Genomic DNA, 17,342 nt, shown 5'->3' with positions numbered 1-17,342 from the left:
TCCGGCCACCCCGCCGAGTCTGCGGGGATTGCTGCGGTTCCGGGATTCAAATGCCGCGCCGCTCGCGACTCATTGGGCGGCCGCAAGCCTAGCGTGCGCTTCTCATTGGCCGCTCGGGAGGCCCTCCGCACGGTGATTGGCTGGGCGCCTTTAGCCCTGGTTGGTTGTCGTAACAACCCGTTGAAGCTGTTTTTCTTCTTCTACCCCGAGGTAAACAAAAACGATCTCTGGGAAGAGGCTCAGAGTTTTGACAAGATCCCACTGACCTGTCTTCCCGACGTTCGTACCCGGTGGACAAAAGTGCAGTCTAAGAGACACCCTCGTAATGCCGGTTTAGGGCTTTTTTGGTTTTTTTCTGTACAAGGTATTAAGCTCAGGGCTTTCGATTTACATCCCAAGCCCGTTTTTATTTGTTTTGAGACAGCTTAGTTGCCTAGGATGAGCTCGAACTTGCGATCCCTGTGCCTAAGCCTCGCAGAGTGCTAGGATCAAAGGCGTGCACCACCGTACCCCGACCTCTTTTTCGGAAATGGCAGTGGGGTGGAGGTTGGGTTCGCCTGGGCAGTAGGACAACTGGGTAGCTTAGCTGTGTTAGGTGGTGACTCAAACGTGTGCTCAAAAACTCAAACTCTCAGGAGAGGAAAAACTAAAATCGATTCCGTGGCTCCTGATTGTATTCCCAACACCTAGTACTGTTCATTGCACATCAAGGACGGTAAATTTCTGTCGAATGAGTGATTCTAAGACGTGTATAAGATTTTAAAATGTGAAACACAGGGTGACCAAATCTTGAGCAGAACGGTGGGAGAATGAAATCCAAAGTGAACGGAATTAAGGTTGCCCTGGAAAAGAGAAGGCGATGAAGATCAGGACAGGAAAAACGGTATGGGATTTCATTTTGGTGGTAGAATGCGTGTGTGGGCCCTAGTTTCACCTCCAGCACAGAAGCAAAGCAAAACGGAAAGAAAAAGGAAGATGCAGCGCCACAGCCAAGGCAGCAGGTGTTCCAGGAGCATCTGAGAATTCCAGCCGCAGGCTCTCCCGCTACTCTTGGGCACAGCTCACTTCTCTCTTAGGTTAACAAGATTTAAATAACTGGATTAAATGCTCCAATCCTGGCAGACTGTAGGCATCGGAAATTCCCAATCCGCAGGAAGGCAGTGGGAGGACTTTACCCTTATCCGTTGGAAGGCCAGCCCTTTTGTTCTCTTCAGGCTTTCAACTAGATGAGGCCCACCCATATGGAGAAGGCACACTGCCCTCCTGATCTGTTTCTTCTGCTTAAGAGTCTTGCTATGTAGTTCGTAGCCTCAAAATTGGAGCAATCGTCCTCAGTCTCCCAAGCCCTCACATTACAGGCATCCGCTACCATACCCGTTTTATTTTTGAGACCAGGTCTGGCTATGTTGTCCAGGCCAAGATTTCAACTCCTGAAGTCAAGGTTCCTCTTGCCTCTGTCTCACAAGTAGGTGGGCTTACAGGTGCACAGCACTGCAGCTGTGTGATTTAAATCTGAATCTCACCTGGAAATACCCTCACAGACACACCACCAAATGCTTTATATGGCCTGTGACCCAGGCAAGTGGGCTCATCGTCAAACTACATAGCACAATAATCATCTACCAAGTACAATGCAGGAAGAATTTCTGTATTACAGAAAGATATGGGGCCCGGGATTTAGCTCAGTGGTTCTGCTGCCTGCCTGGCAAGCATAAAGACCTGAACTAAATTCAGAGTTTTCAGTAATGCTATCCTGATAGATTTCTGGCACAGGAAAACAGTGGGTTTGCCATGTCCATTGGATGTCTTGGCATTTGACTATCTCCCTGGGGCAGGAGGATCCCTGGTACCAAAAAAAAAAAAAAGAAGAAAAGAAAGATATGAGTCAAATGACCAGGAAACTAATTCCATCCCATAATTGTTGTCCTCAAATACCAACCTGAGAACGTTCCTTCCCTCCTGATTCCTCTATTATTGAAAACACAGGTTCTGTGGCTAGGCACACAGGGCTGGCTCCTCATGGGAAGCTGGGAGGGGCGGGTGCATTCAACAAAGCAACAAGACTTGTTTTACCTTACCGTGGAGGGTTAGAGAGAACCAACACATTTATGCCACACCTTCTATTATCACTTGCCCATGCTGAATGGAGCCATAGGAGGAACACATCATACCACAGTGAGAGGCCGTGCAAGCCCAGCCCTGTCCAAATTCTGCCATCTATGAATACATAAGAGGGTTTTCAAGCCACTATTTTGTGGTGGTTTGTTACAAAGTAGGTAAGGGATAAATTTACCTGGGGCAGTCCCAATTTCTGCACCAAGCCAGCCTTTCGTTTGCTGCTATATTCTAGTTATCCTCTTGTCTTCTCATAGGGTCTCATTTTCTTTCTTTTTTTCATACCGGGGATGGAACTCAGGACTTTATGCGGAACCGCTGGGCTAAACCCCCAGCCCCAGGGTCTCATTTTTAAAAACAATGCCATACTAGTTTGGACTTACAATCATTTCTAAATTTGGAGTTTTCAGTAATGCTATCCCAATAGATTTCTGGCACAGGAAGACAGTGGGTTCGCCATTGTCCATTGGATGTTTTGGCATTTGACTATCTCCCTGGGGCAGGAGGAAGCACACTTATCAGATATGGAGCCATGAGTCAGAGGTAACTGAGAAATTGGTCGGAAATGAAGCCAATCTCATAGGATGCTTGGCCATAGACCAGATGTCTGGAGCAGGGTCTTTGCATAGGCAACAGGAGTCACTGTTTGGAAGGATGCAGACTCCTGGCTGTGCCTTTCTTCCAACCATGGAACCCATTTCCCCTCCGTCAGGGTAGGCTGCAGTGACAATCCCTTCTATCAGAAGCAGTCAGAAGAGACAGTGCAACTTCTGAGACTAGATCAGAAAAAGCCCAGCAGCTTCCCCCGGCTGGTACTCACTTTTTGGGCTCACTCCAGGAGAAGCAGCTACCCTGTCCTGAAGACGCGCTAGCATCTCTGAGGAACAGCCCAAGTAGCTACGCAGGGAGAGCTCTTAAACGAGACTGGAGAGGAAGAGGCTGCCTATGTACAGCCTTGAGAATGAGCCACGCTAGATGCAGACTGGCCGGACGTAGGCACAGCCTTTCTTAGATTCCAATGACGATTAAAATTATTTTATTTTTAAATTAGAATCACCAATGCCTTGGAGGGTTTCTTAGTAAACATGGTACTGCCTGTAAACTTCTGAGCACTGTTATTATCTGCAAAGTACTTTGAAAGATCAATGGAAAGCTAAATATTCTAAATTGGACACAAATATACTTCTTACTGATTTAGAAAATAAAATCAGATTTTTCAAAGTAAAACAAAACAAAAAACAATCTGTAAAGTTTGCCCAGGATCCCACTCCTACATATTGAATATGACCTTAAGCAAAACTGATTCACCAGAGCTCACAATAAAAATTAATATTGTCTAATTCATTCTGGATCGGGGATGTAGCTCAGTGGCACAGTGCCTGCCTGACAGGTGTGAGGTCTGGAGTTTGATCCCTGGTACCAAAACAAATCCAAAACACTAATCCATCTGTAGTGATGGTATTCAGATCGGCAAGCAGATAAACACAAGCTCCTCCAGGAAACCCACACCTTCCATGTGTTGTCAGGATTCTCAGCCTACAGACTCGCACAGATGCAGCTAAGATACATGACGGCAGTCGGAGTGGGTGCTTGTTTAACTCCTAACAGTATCCCGTACAAGCGTTTAGTGGGGAGAAAAGAAGAAAGCGTTTGGAATCTTTTCTCTCTATAGAAAAAGACAACTTCCGATCTAAGGCCGGGGGAAGAGGGTTGTTTCTTTTTATGTAATAATCACTCTCAGACTGAATGTGAGATACGTGTGTGTGGCAAATGCTGCACCTTGCAGCTCTGTCATCTCCTCAAAGGCAACAGATGTGGGGGTGGGGCGAGCACAACACACACAAGGGAACCGAATTCTTTGTGTACTGCCTGCAAATCCTTTACATTCACTAGCTCATTTATTACCAACAGCAACACTAAGGCAGTTTTTTATTTCTATTGCATAGATGAAAAACTTTAAGCTCAGAAAGGTTACATTGTTCAAAACTGGCCAGGCATGGTGGTACACGCCTGAAATCCCAGAACTGGGGAGGCTGAGGAAGGGGGATCGCTGTGAGTTTGAGGCCAGCCTTTGCTAAAGAGTGGCAAGGCCAGCCTGAACTACATGGTGAGACCTGGTGTCAAAACAAACGAACAAAAGACTAAATAAAAAACAAAAAAATACCCCCCAAAATAAATACTTTTTACAAGTTGTTCAAAATTACACAATTCGAAACCCAAATCTGATTTGACTCCAACATCTATCTTATTTAAATTATTCCAAAAAAATCTTATGTAGCCTATGAATTTGTAAATACAGAAGAGATTGTCTCCAGTTTGGCAATGACAGAATATAATGGGTAACATTTATTTTTCTTAGAAATAATTGTTTTGAATGTCATTTTTTTTTTGGTTCATGGTATAGGGGATCAAACCTGGAGCCTTGCATATGCTAAGTGAGCATTCTATCACTGAGCTACAACTCTAGTCCTTTAATATAACTTTTAATTCAAGAAAATGATTGAAATGTATGATAGAGCGTATAACTTTATCTTTGATGTTTCCACTACTGTGACATGAAGTTTCCAAGAAACCAAAACTTGTGGTGTTCCCAGGGGTTAAATTAGAAGTTAGGATGTGCTTTCTACAGATTAAATTTTTTCATTCATGAAGTAATTATAATGAAATGTCCACAAGAGTTTATATTTAATTTTGGTGTTTGAACTTGTTACAAATAACTAATTTCTAAACAGAACTCATTTTTTCTGTCAGTTGTTAGGTTTCAAATATTGAAAAAATACTAGCAGCAAAAATCAAATCTAGACTAGAGTAAGAAGTAAGTTTCCAATACTAGTCATCGCTTGCATTAACAATAGTGAAAAGGGTTCGTTGACAAAAGAACTTTAGTCTTTATATTTGGAGAGCTCCACTGAAACGCACATTTTGACCTAAGATGCAGTAGGAGATGGAAGACAACAAAACAAAGCCCACAAAGTGACAATGTTCAAAAACATTTTCTTCCTTACTTGGTTCTTTATATCACATTTTTCTATAATTAGCAGCAGTAGTGTAATAGGTTCCTGCATTAATAATTCACATTTATGCCAAACACTTGCTTTAAATAAAATTTAAAGTAACTAGAAGCTTTACCTACACTAAAAAACAAAATCACTAGCAATTATAAAACAACTCAAGTTACCATGCTGCATCTAAATTACATAATACTGTCAAATACAGAAATTGTTCTGTGCTTTTGTTTTGGGAAACATCAAGAGGGTCCCACATTACAGATTCCCCCCGATTACTTGTATCGTCAATGCCCTGGCAGAGACCCAGGTTTTCCAGTGGCAATCTCACATCCACACAGGCGGCTTGAAGGAAGACAGGAAGTGCTCTTCTCCCCCATAAAACAGAAGGCATGACCTTTTACAACTGAAGCTTAATCATCAAGCATACCTTTACTCTTCTGTGGTGATACTGGAGAACTGAACCCCAAATTTCACTTCATGCATGTATAGGCAAGTGCTCTAGCATTGAGCTGTGTACCCTCAGCACTTCTGACATCTTATTTTGCAAAAGGGACTTGATAAGTTAGCCAGACTGGCTGCAAACTTGGGATCCCCTGCTCCAGGCTCCCATGGAGTGGTGCTCATAGGCAGGCACAACCACTCTAGCTCAAGGGTGCTATTTAAAAAGGTTATTTTATATCCCAATTTCTTAATCCATCCCATAATCCATCCAGAGTCTGCAAACACAGTATGGGGGGGGTACCCTGGATCGAACTAAGGTTCTTGTGCTTGATGAAGCAGGCAGTGGAATCACTGAGCTATATCCCCAGCCCCCTGCAAACAGTATGTTAAAGCATGCTGATACTGACAGTTGCTATGGTATAACAATTACTAATATAAAAAAAGGCATAAATGATTGAACACTGCATTTGGCAAATATCAGCTCCAGTGAGGATCTCTGTTTTTTAATTCCAAGATATTATAATGTAAACTAATTTATGAAAACTAATTATGAAACACAAAGACAATAGAAATATAAGTTATTTATTAATCAATCCACTTACAAAGCAGGTGGCTTAATGCAAGCTTATTGACATCTCCACATTCGATCCATGAGAACATGTCTTCCACATACAGACAGCGATATTACTGACTGGATGCATTTGCAATCTGGAGCATATTAAGCATATTTAAACCAATAAAATTAGGCTATCCTGTATATGAAAGTATCTCGATAATGTGCATCCTGAAGTGGATTAAAACTTCCTCCAAAGGAGAAATGTTAGTATGTTAACTTAACTTTATACTCTATATTATGCAGTATATCTTAACTATAGAAATTAAAAATTTTAAATCAGTGATCGACTCTTGGTAATGTATGAAGTGGGGTCTATAACCATAGCAACAGTAGTTGACAGTATGATTTGTGCCTCACAGTATCTGCAGATTTATTGTTTTCAAGTTTAGAGAGAAATAAAACAAGAGACATGTAGATTCAGCTCATTTTATTTAGCTTTAAACTAATAAAAATCCCTTAAAAGTAATCCTAGATCTTCAGACGCTCTACGAAGAAATGCACAGATACCTGCCAACAACTGAAATTCTAAACCTTGGCTGAATGGATTTACAAAATTAACGTAAGCAGATATCTTAATTCGTGCTTAGCAGATGACAGAACAAAATTCTACATGTCTTTTTCAATTTCCCTAAAATTTGTTAAATCTGCAAGTATGTACAATTCAGCTAATTGAAATTAATATTTAGTGTTCATCAAAGCTGTTTCACAGCAGCAAAAACTGAATCAGGGAAATAAAAGTTCTAAATGATGTAGAAAAAGATAAATACAATCAGAACAGCAGTCTAAATTTATGATATCAATATTCAACTCTATCTGCACTGTGCTGGAAGGAAAATGATACACCAAGAAAATTTATATTGATCACTCTGGTGATGTGCATACCACCTGCATCCAACTGAATAGTGGGTGTGTTCTGTTCCCAGTAATAAGCATGGTAGTAACTCAGAATTCCATATTGTAAATATACAGCAGCCATTTGTCCTAGTTAAGGAATGTCTTAATACACAATAATATTTTCTAGAGGATCTTTATACATTAAACTAAAGTACATGATTGATTAAATTAAAGGTTAGTAATGAATAAAAAAAATGCATAATTCTCAAGGCTTGGTACTATGTAAAAAACAAAAAGACCACAAAATTCTACTTACTAAAGCAGCTAATCTTGCCTGCAAGTTTAGGGTCACAAGCCCATAATATGTGCAAAGAAATGCAATACAAGGAACCATGCAAAAATACAGTAAAATGATACAGGAAAAATGTCAAATCTAGAAAAAAAAGCTTTTATAAATACATCAAAATCAACTGTATACATAAATTGTAGGTCTAGCGTTAGTTGTACCATAAAGCAGAGCCAGCACTCTCAGTTCGATGCTCCCAAATCTGCGCAGGTAGGTCATGCCATCTTTGGTTGACTGCAGTACCAGAAAGGATGGGACGAGAGGGAGGGCGAGAGTTGGGAAACACGGTGTCAACTTTCACTTGGCAGCTGAGCCTCAATGTCCACTCTGCATATGGGGCACTTCTTGTTGGTAATCAGCCACTGGTCAACACACACTTGGTGGAAAAGGTGCATACATGGAAGGCGCCTGTCATTACAAAACAAAGGGCAAAAATAATCTTATGACAAATGCACGTCGCGTTTATTTTTAAGCAAATTACACATGTAATAATTCAGTAGTGTTCTGAAGTTACCAGGTGACTTTCTTTTTTCTTTTTTGGTGGTACCAGGGATTGAACTTGGGACCTTGTGCTTGTGAAGCAGGCGGCGGAACCACTGAGCTAAATCCCCAGCCCAACTTTCTGATACAAAAAAGTAAAAGAACCTTCTAATGAGAACTAGTTAGCACTCTGAGCAATATGATGTACAAGTAACCAAGATCAGTCTCAGCTATGAAAAGAAATTATACAATATCTCAATTATAAACACAAGAATGACACTGTTATTTCAGTTTTTTCCCTAACACTTTAACATTATTATTGTTACAGTAAAAGCACTTACATTATAAACCTTTCCCAGAAACAGTGCACATAAAACCTTATTGTGTGGTATGGTAGATAGTACTTTATTATCTTTTTTATTAGCCACCTGACCAGGTATGACAAAGGTCTCCTTATTAATTATGGCAATGGTATTACTACACAGTTCTGTTATATATATTTCACAGAACTGTTTCATATGGTTTTATATCAGATAAAAAAATTACTTAAGAGATTATACAAAGAAAATGTCTACAAAAAAATCCTAAATCAGCATAACAACACTTTCTAGATCACAAAAGCTTGCCTCTTCTCTTCCTCTCTCTGAGACAGTATTTCACTGAGCTGCCCAAGCTGGGCTTGAGTTTGCAATCCTCCTGCCTCAGCGTCCTAGTCTATAGGATTACAGGAATGCACCACCACATCCTCTCTTTATCTCCATAAACTGTACTCCACAATACTGCAACTGCATATGTCTCCAAAGCCTTTGAAACTCTCATTTCTATAAGATTTACAGAAGATGATCACAACATTTCCCTCGCTAACTGCTGGTGTGATGCTAAAATAGGCATTTTCACTCCCTCCACCTTTGTTTTTAAAACAGAGACTTGTGCCTTTTTTGCTTTCACTCACTACAGGAAACCAGACAAAGGTTGTTAAGAGGGTAGGCCAGCAGTAATCAATATTTGGATTGTAATTACTTTCAAACAAAATTCCTGTACAGTCTGAGAATGGATGGTAGATAATTAGTATCTAGTTACCTCACATCTTCACCTTCCTCTAAAATAGACAAGCAGATCGTACATTTCTCCTCTGTATCTTCCTCAGTTGCTTCTTCTCCATCTTGTTTGCAGTGCAGTTTCCTCTGTGAGAACCAATCAGTTGTTACCTTATTAGCAGAGATGACATTGAACAACTGAGTAAAGTCTGCATTTATTTCAAAACAAAACAAAGCAAAACTATACATTCACATACAACTTATTTCCCAGGTAAAACTGTCACAAATTTAAGGATGAACTAAGTGACCGTCAAGTATTCAAAAGCAAAATCATTAGTCCAAAGTCAGTTACTTTTAATCTGAATGAGAATTATACACCATATAAACTCCATTTCAGTCCTACCCTAAACATACCTAACAAAATCTTATTTTACTAATGAATATTAATACTCTACAGAAAAGACACAGAATACAACATAAGAGATACAGATTTATACAATGTCCATCAAAATAAACGGCTACTTAAACTATGGTAATGGCATATGATGATACTATAAAAACTATTAAAAAGAACACAGGTGATCTATCTGTGAGTGCTGACAGAGAATGAAACGGTAATAAGCACCAACTGTGTATATCATCCCCCTTTGTGCTTTTAGAAGTGGAAAAGAAAATACATATATACATATATATACTAAAATACACAAAAACATCTAGAAAAATATGAAAGAAATCTTTATGCTCTCACTTCTGGGAAATAAAGCTAGGATATATGGGTAAGAAATATCCTAATATGCATTTTTATAGTTTACAACTTTTTTCAGCATATATTTTTATTGCTTTAATAATAGTGTCATTACTGGACTTCATATTCAAAGTCTATGATATTACACTTTACGCATCTCAAAAACATTCTAGAAATTTCAAGAATAAATTCTTGCCAGGTGTGGCAATAAATTCTTGCCACGCCTAAATCCCAGCACTCAGGAGGCTGAGGCTGAGTCAGGAGGATTGCTGTTAAGAGACCAGCATGGACTACATAGTGAGTTCCAGAATAGTCTGAACTACAAAGTGAGACTCTGTCTCAACACCGCCCCCCAAAAAAAGAATAAATCCTTACCTTTTTGTATTTATGTGGATATGTACATCTTTCAATTGTCCCCTGCGATGCTCCACGATTGACATTTCCTAATCTTTCCTCCAAATGAATTAGTTCCTGAAAGTAAAGAACTAGTGTTAAAAGCCAGTATTGTATAGGGAATTGGATAGGATCAAAATGATAAATGCATGTATGAAAATGACACAAACCCAGTATTTTGTAAAATTAATATGCACTAAAAATATATAAAGCCACTATTTTGAATACCAATTATCCTAGAACAGTATTATTCATCATTTCCAAGCAGAAACATCTAAATTTATATGCCTATAATTATATTTTGTTCAAAAACACATATTTAGCCAGATGTGGTGGCTCATGCCTATAATTCCAGCACTGGAGAGGCTAAAGTACAGTGAATCACCATGAGTTTGAGGCCAGCTGGGACTACTTAGTGAGTTCAAGGCCAGGCTGAGTATATAGCTAGACTGTCTCAAAAAAGAAAAAATAAAATAAAAATTAATAAAAGGTTGCTTACATATATATGTATTATTTTTTTCAGAGAACTGAGGTGATATTGGAGTTACCCAAAGAAACTGGGACAACAATGCTACCACACAATACTGTGTAAGTCTCTACATTCTGAGTGCAGTAGATGAAATTATCCCATTAGAACAATAGTTCTATTGGGGGTGGTGCTGGGGATTGAACTCAGGACCTTACACTTGCCAGGCAAGCACCATGATACTGAGCTATATCCCCAGCCCAAACAATAGTTCTAAATCACATCAACCCCTAAACAAAACTTTAAATGATATACAAATGGTTTCTTTTCCTGAAAATTCAAACAAGAGGATATTTTGTTACAAAGTGAATTACTTCGGCTTACATGTATTTCTCAGTCATTTCTCTAAATATTAAACTTGGTCAAAAACATTAGGTTTTCTTCCTACATTTAATGGCATAGTTCTTCATCTGATACTTACTCTGATTTAATAATTTTTATATATTCTTTTATTAGATATTTTCATCAGTTCTTTTTTTTTTGGTACCGGGGATTGAACTCAGGCCTTTTTGCTTTTGAGGCAGGCAGAGGAAGCACTGAGCCAAATCCCCGGCTCCATCAGTTTTTTAAATACTTGGGCAACTTTTGACTCTAATATGTGTACTGTTTATAAATCTTTTTGGAAACCCCAGAAGCAGGACTAGAAAAGCAGACATCTTCCTGCTTTCTGACACCAAGCCTGGGCGGCATTCCTGGGGAACTCTAACAACCCATGGTTCAGACTACATGCTCTTCTGTGATAGAGACCACAGCAAGTATCCTCGCCCATCTCATTACATACCTCAAAATTGCCCCTGAAGGGACCTCTGAATGATGTTCCATCCAGGCCCGATGAGATGTAACGAATGTGAGGATAGCCTGCCATGTCCGGAACCTATTTTAATACAGAAGATAAGCTAATCAGTTAAAAACAGACCTAGTTTTTCCATTAATATCGAATATTTCAAGATACTCAATGCTCTTCATTCAATACATAAAATTCAGCTCAGGAAGGATACTTAATTCCAACTAAGCATTCCAGAATAGGGTTGGCTTCCTCTTAAAATCTTTTTTTCAACTAGCGCTGGGAGTTAAATGTAGGCTAAGCAAGCACTCTACCACTGCCCTATATCCGTCATCCTTTTTATTACTGTTTTGAGAGGGTCTTGCTAAGTTGCCTAAGTTGGCCTCAAATATGATATCCTCCACAGTCTTGGCTTCCCAAGAATCTGGGGAATTAGATTCTGCAGAAGTAAAATAGCTTAAAGCAGTTAGAAGAAATATAAGAAAAAGTAATGGTTCCATAAGACAAGTGTCTCCTACTTGATTTATATTACACAAAGAATTCTACACACAGCAGGTACATTGTCACATGCCATACACTCCAAGGTATGCAGGAGACTGGGGCAGGAGGATTGCCTAAGCCCACAAGTTCAAGGCCTGCCTGGGAAACATAGCAAGATTTCATTTCAAATAATAAAGAGATGACAGCCAGGCATGGTGGCACTCCTGTAATCCCAGCATTCGGGAGGCTGAGGCAGGAGAATCGCTGTAAGTTCAAGGCCAGCCTGGGCTACATAGTGAGTTCCAGGTCAGTCTCAACTACATAGTGAGATCCTGTCTCAAAAAAAAACAAAAACAAACAAACAAACAAAAAGATGACGATGATGATGATGATGATGATAAAAATATATGTGGCATGAGCTAGGTGTGGTGGTGCACACAGGTGATCCCACACTCAGGAGGCTGAGGCAGAAGGATCACTGTGAGTTCAAGGCCAGCCTGGGCTACACAGTGAGTTCAGAGATAACCTAAACTACAAAGGGAGATCCTGCCTCAAAAACAAAACAAAACAAAAACAGATATCTGTAAAGCAAATACCCAAACTTAAACTAGATAATTTTAGTAGCATAAATAAGCAGAGTATGAGCAAAGTAAAATTCTCCTAAGATCTTGTCAAGCCAAGCACAGTGGTGCCTGCCTGTAATTCCAGCATTCTGGGGGCAGGAGGATCCCAAGTTCAACCCTAATCAGGGCAACTCAATATGAACCCCTATTCTAAAATAAAGGGCTGGAGACAGGGCTCAGTAAAAGCAGTATTCAATCCCTCGTAAAAGAAAGAGAAAGGGAGGGAACAAAACTAGAAGGAAGAAAATTTTGGCAACTTTAGAAAGCTCTGTTAAACAGTTTCTCAAATTTAAAGGTCCAATAAAAAAAAATGAGCAGGGCTGGGATTTAGCTCAGTGGTTCGCCACCTGCCTTTCAAGTGCAAGGACCCAAGTTCAATGCCCAGTACCAAAAAAAAAAAGCATTAAAAAATGAGCATCTGAAAAGAACAGACATGTCTCAGATGGAGAAGTACAAACAGCAAATATATAATGGGAAAAAAATGCTCAACATCACTGGTCATTTGAGAAATGCAAATGAAAACTCCAGAAAGAATGGTCATCATCAAGAAATTATCAAGAACAAATGTTAATGAAGCCGGGCATGGTGGCACACATCTGTAATCCTAGCACTCAGGAGGCTGAGGCAGGACAAATGGCATAAGTTCAAGGCCAGCCTACGCTACACAGTGATTTCAAGGTCAGGCTGAACTGCACTGCATAGTGACACTCTATCTCAAAAAAAAAAGCAAATATAAACTGGTATAACCATAGTGGAAATCAGAATGGAGATTCCTCAAAAACTAGAAACTAAGGGTCCATTTGACCCAGCTATTCCCCTCCTAGGCATCTTCCCAAAAGAGTTAAAAGCATCATAGTATAGTAATATATCCATGTACACAGCAGCACAATTTATAGCTGAATCTTAGAAACAGCCCCTATGTCCATCAACACAAAAGTGGATAAAGAAAATTTGGTGTTTATATACAATGGAGTTACTACTCGGCCATACAGAAAGATAAACTTGAATCAATTGTAGGAAAATGGATGCCAAGTTGAGACCGTAATTTTAAGTGAAATAAATTGGACACAAGTTTAATTACCATTCTTTCTCTTATGAGAGAAACCCAAAGGGTAAGTAAGGAGCATAATGGAGAATAGACATTGGGAACTAGGAAGAATATGTTTAAATGGGAAGGGGAACAGAAGAATATGTTTAAAAGGGAGGGGAAGGGGGAAAGGAAAAGAAAACGGAAAAAAAGAATAGAAGGAAAGATGGAAACAAGCTTTTGTAAATGGAGAGGGGAAGAAAGGTTGAAGGGAGGGAAGGAGAATGGAAAAAAAAAAAAGAATCAAGATGTATTATGTGCAGGTACAAATTCCCCATGTGGAATGTGATCAATATGTATGACAAACATGTACTAATAGAAAATATAAAGTTTAAAAAAATAGAACAGCAAAACAATAAAATAAGAATTTCCTACAAAATTTAAAGATTTATGTCTGTGTCTCTACCAACCAAAGGAAACTTAGGTGGGGTAGGGACAGAGGGTGGGGGGTGTCTGGCTCTGTCAATGAAAGATTCAACAGTGCTCTTTGTTTTCCCCCAGTACGGAGGCATTCTACCACTGAACTTAATCCTTGGGCCTTTGTATTTTCTGAGACAATGTCTCCAGAGTTAAACACTGGCCTGGAACTTCTGCTTTTCCTACCTCAGCTTCCCTGTCCCATGCCTCTTAGCTGGGATTGCAGGTGTGTGGCCCACCATACCCATTCTTTTCCATTCTTTTTTTTTTTGGTATCAGAGATCAAACTTGGGACCTTGCACTTGCGAGGCAGATGTTGGCACCGCTGAGCTAAATCCCCAGCCCCACCATATCCATTCTTAACAGTGTTTCCAGACTTTCTGTTAGGTACAGTCAGACTTCATTATTTGAGAACTGGCTACAGGCTGAAGACCCCCAACTGACACCGGGCTTTCACAGTCAACTGTGGACACTGCAGTGTGACCAAAAATGTGTGCTGCCCATCTTGCACCTCCCAAGGCCTGCCTTTCTGTTTCAGCTTGTATTATAAACAAGAATCTTTTCTGCAGTGTATTTAATAGTATGTTTTTTGTGCTTTTAGTTAATGATTCCATGGTCTAGAACGGCCACCAACCAGTGCTCAAGTACAGTCAAAGTTTCTAAGCCAAGAAGATTGCAACAGTGTTGTGGATAAATAAAGTGGGCGTTAGGTCCACTCTGTTCAGGTTTGCGTTACACTGCTGTTGGCTGTCAGTTCCATGTCAACAAACCAACAACCCATATTACATGAGTCATCTTTAAAGAGAAACACATAGAAAACAAGGTACATACAAGTCAGTTACTGGGACCAGAAGCCTGCAGTCTTCTAGCACTGTATTTCCCATAAGGGGAATGGTTCTATTTCTCACTCAGTGTCTGCAATGACTACAGGGTTAACTGCAGGGCATATTCAAAGTCAACAGTATTAGGAAAAGAGATATTAGGAGAAAGAGCACTGGAATTCTAGCTTTATAAATAAAGTCTCCAACATTACTTTGTTGTTGCTGTTTATTAAGACAAAGTCACACTACATAGGTAAAGCTGGTCTTGAACTCACAACGTAGCTCAGGCTGGCCTTGAGTTTTCAGAAATCCTCTTGTCTCAGCCTCACAAGTGCTAGGAGGCATGCTCCACTACATCTGACCCAATGACTATTACTCTATGACATTAACTTCTCAACTTTTTGAGTCAGTTCTCAGAATCATTTGCTTGAGGTACAGTATCTGTATATGTTAACATTCTGTATTTACCTTAAATATTGTAAATAATTTATCATTCTACATTCACTATTGTCATTTATAAATTTTTTCTGAAAATCTAATCCTCTTTCTTTGATTCATTACTATATACACAGTATTGCCAGACCACAAGTATATCTTTAACTCAGATATTTTTGGAGGTTCAGATCACGCACTTCTTACTAAACATTCAACCTAATATAGTATTCTCAGATTCACTATGTCCAAAACCAAGCCAACTCCTTTTCCAAACCATCTAATATTTTCCAATATACCAGGAAATATTAGCACACACCTTTTAACCCAAACTAGAAATGAATCATATTTAGATATATTTATTGTATATTGCATTGTGTATTTAGATATTATACAAATGTGTACCACTGATGTTATGCCAACTGCCATTGCTTCAGTTCGTGTATTTACTGCTTCTATAATGTCCAAATCAGTTTACTTCTTCCTACCATTAAATTTATTTTTTTTACATAGCTGAGGAAATGTATCTTTTTATTTACAATCTCATCAATTCACTCTAAAAGCAAAAATATAATCAGGACAGAATGTTCCTTTAAAGGTATCGGAATTTGCTTCTTGGTCCAGCAGCTTTCTCTCCGTTTGCTCTATTCTAGAGGAGCTGAGAATGGAACTGAAGTCTCACAAATGCTAGGCTGGTGTTCCACCGCTAAGCTATCTGTTCCCTCAGCCTGCAGCCTGAGACCAGGACGCCAGCTCGCGTGCAGCTCCTAGGCCCTCAGTGGCTGTGGCCTCTACAAGGTCACCCAGCTGCAGCCCGAAGCCTGTGGCTATGTTGTGTGCACAATGAAGCCTCCCGACCCGACACTGCTGCCTGGGACACGGCCGCTCCCTCCAGGGACACCTCGCCGACCATGTGTTACAAACAGCAATGCAACAGAGATTTCTGCTGGTGGAAAATTAGCGAAAGCACATGACCCAGTGACGGGGGTTCATGTTATCTTAGTATAAAGAGGAAAAAAGAATCTTTTCAAAATCATCTTGTACACTGAAAATACATTTTACAATATAAACCACAGATTTTAATATATATAATACCTTTTAGAACACAATTTTCATCTAAAAAGAATTATTCTCAAATTCATTTAAAACTGTAACAAGTAAAACATTAAAACGTGATTTAAAAAATGTTTTTTAATTTAGAAAAGGAAGATTACTTTTGGAAGAATATGTCAGTACTTGGACATTTCCCACGTTACCATTAGAGGCAGCGCTCCGAGCTGTAGGTGGTGGAGCCGAGGTGGCGCGTGGTAATGGCCCAGGTGCAAGGCACCAGGTGTGTAGGTGGCAGGAGTCACTCCAGCTTCGATGCCCAGCTCCCTGGCAAAGGAGGACAAGGGTTTCACTCTGACCCCTCACAGCCTCATTCATAGCAACACAACTTAGGGAACACGTTTATTACATTTTTTAGAGTAATGAAAAGTTCCTTAACTTATAAAGCTAAGAAAAAGATAATGCAGCCAAAAAGATTATACTAATATTTTTAAAACTTAGTTTTGTGACCATGATCAGCAAAGCTCTGCCCTCAGAGTCACACCTCACAAAGGCAGGAAACACCAATGAGCTCCTGGGGACCCTTTCAATCTACAAGCCTGATTCTGCTTGAGAAGCATGCAAAAGCATTCACTTTGCTAGTTTATAAGAATGTTTCAGATACTCTTGGGCTTCTGTTTGCCATCGTCATCTCTGGGCTCTTGGCACCACAAATAATAAGTATAGCAGGGGCCGGGGACTTAGCTCAATGGTGCCACCCCGTGCCTCACAAGCACAAGGTCCCAAGTTCGATCCCCAGTACCAAAAAAAGAAAATAATAATAATAATTAGTATAACAAACTCTTCTATATCTTATAAAGCAAGGGTAAATTGTAGAAAGGGTAAAATTATTATATGCTAAATCTTCATTTTTATTTATTCCAATTTTACTTCCTGCCTCAAAAGTCCCTGTCGGCCAAGATCTCAATGACTATCCACCAAAAAAAAAAAATGGATTCAGAAAAAAATAATGCAAATCTACTTTTCCATTTCTCTAGGAAAGACCCTAAGCCTACAGGCAGGGCTTTGTCAACAACAGAATTTGGAGGTGGTAGAGCAAGTTAGGAT

At 39.6% G+C, this 17,342-nt stretch overlaps 2 protein-coding genes across 5 annotated transcripts in view; both read right to left on the bottom strand.

Moving 5' to 3' along the window:
* Ccnb2 (cyclin B2) overlaps positions 1–1,372 on the bottom strand; it is a 28,875-nt gene extending 27,503 nt beyond the window's left edge. The window contains exon 1 of the mRNA XM_010641300.2: positions 1,238–1,372. Coding sequence (XP_010639602.1) covers positions 1,238–1,372 — 135 coding nt within the window. The remainder of the gene's footprint in view (positions 1–1,237) is intronic.
* A 4,760-nt stretch (positions 1,373–6,132) lies between these two features.
* The window catches only part of Rnf111 (ring finger protein 111), an 82,365-nt gene continuing 71,155 nt past the window's right edge, over positions 6,133–17,342 (bottom strand). For 2 of the 4 annotated variants that reach the window (XM_010641249.3, XM_010641253.2), the window contains exons 10-14: positions 16,442–16,562; positions 11,323–11,415; positions 9,998–10,093; positions 8,921–9,048; positions 6,133–7,768 (exon numbers count right to left, since the gene is read on the bottom strand). In XM_010641249.3, the coding sequence (XP_010639551.1) occupies positions 7,651–7,768; positions 8,921–9,048; positions 9,998–10,093; positions 11,323–11,415; positions 16,442–16,562 (556 nt within the window). In that variant the 3' untranslated portion in view covers positions 6,133–7,650. The remainder of the gene's footprint in view (positions 7,769–8,920; positions 9,049–9,997; positions 10,094–11,322; positions 11,416–16,441; positions 16,563–17,342) is intronic. The other 2 variants (XM_010641250.2, XM_010641254.2) reach the window with 1 other exon arrangement.

The sequence above is a fragment of the Fukomys damarensis genome, unplaced genomic scaffold, assembly GCF_012274545.1.
Source record: "Fukomys damarensis isolate Sample0158 unplaced genomic scaffold, DMR_v1.0_HiC HiC_scaffold_25, whole genome shotgun sequence".
Lineage (NCBI taxonomy): Eukaryota > Metazoa > Chordata > Mammalia > Rodentia > Bathyergidae > Fukomys > Fukomys damarensis.
Note: the sequence above shows the minus strand (reverse complement) of the source record. Positions and strands in the feature narration are given on the sequence as shown.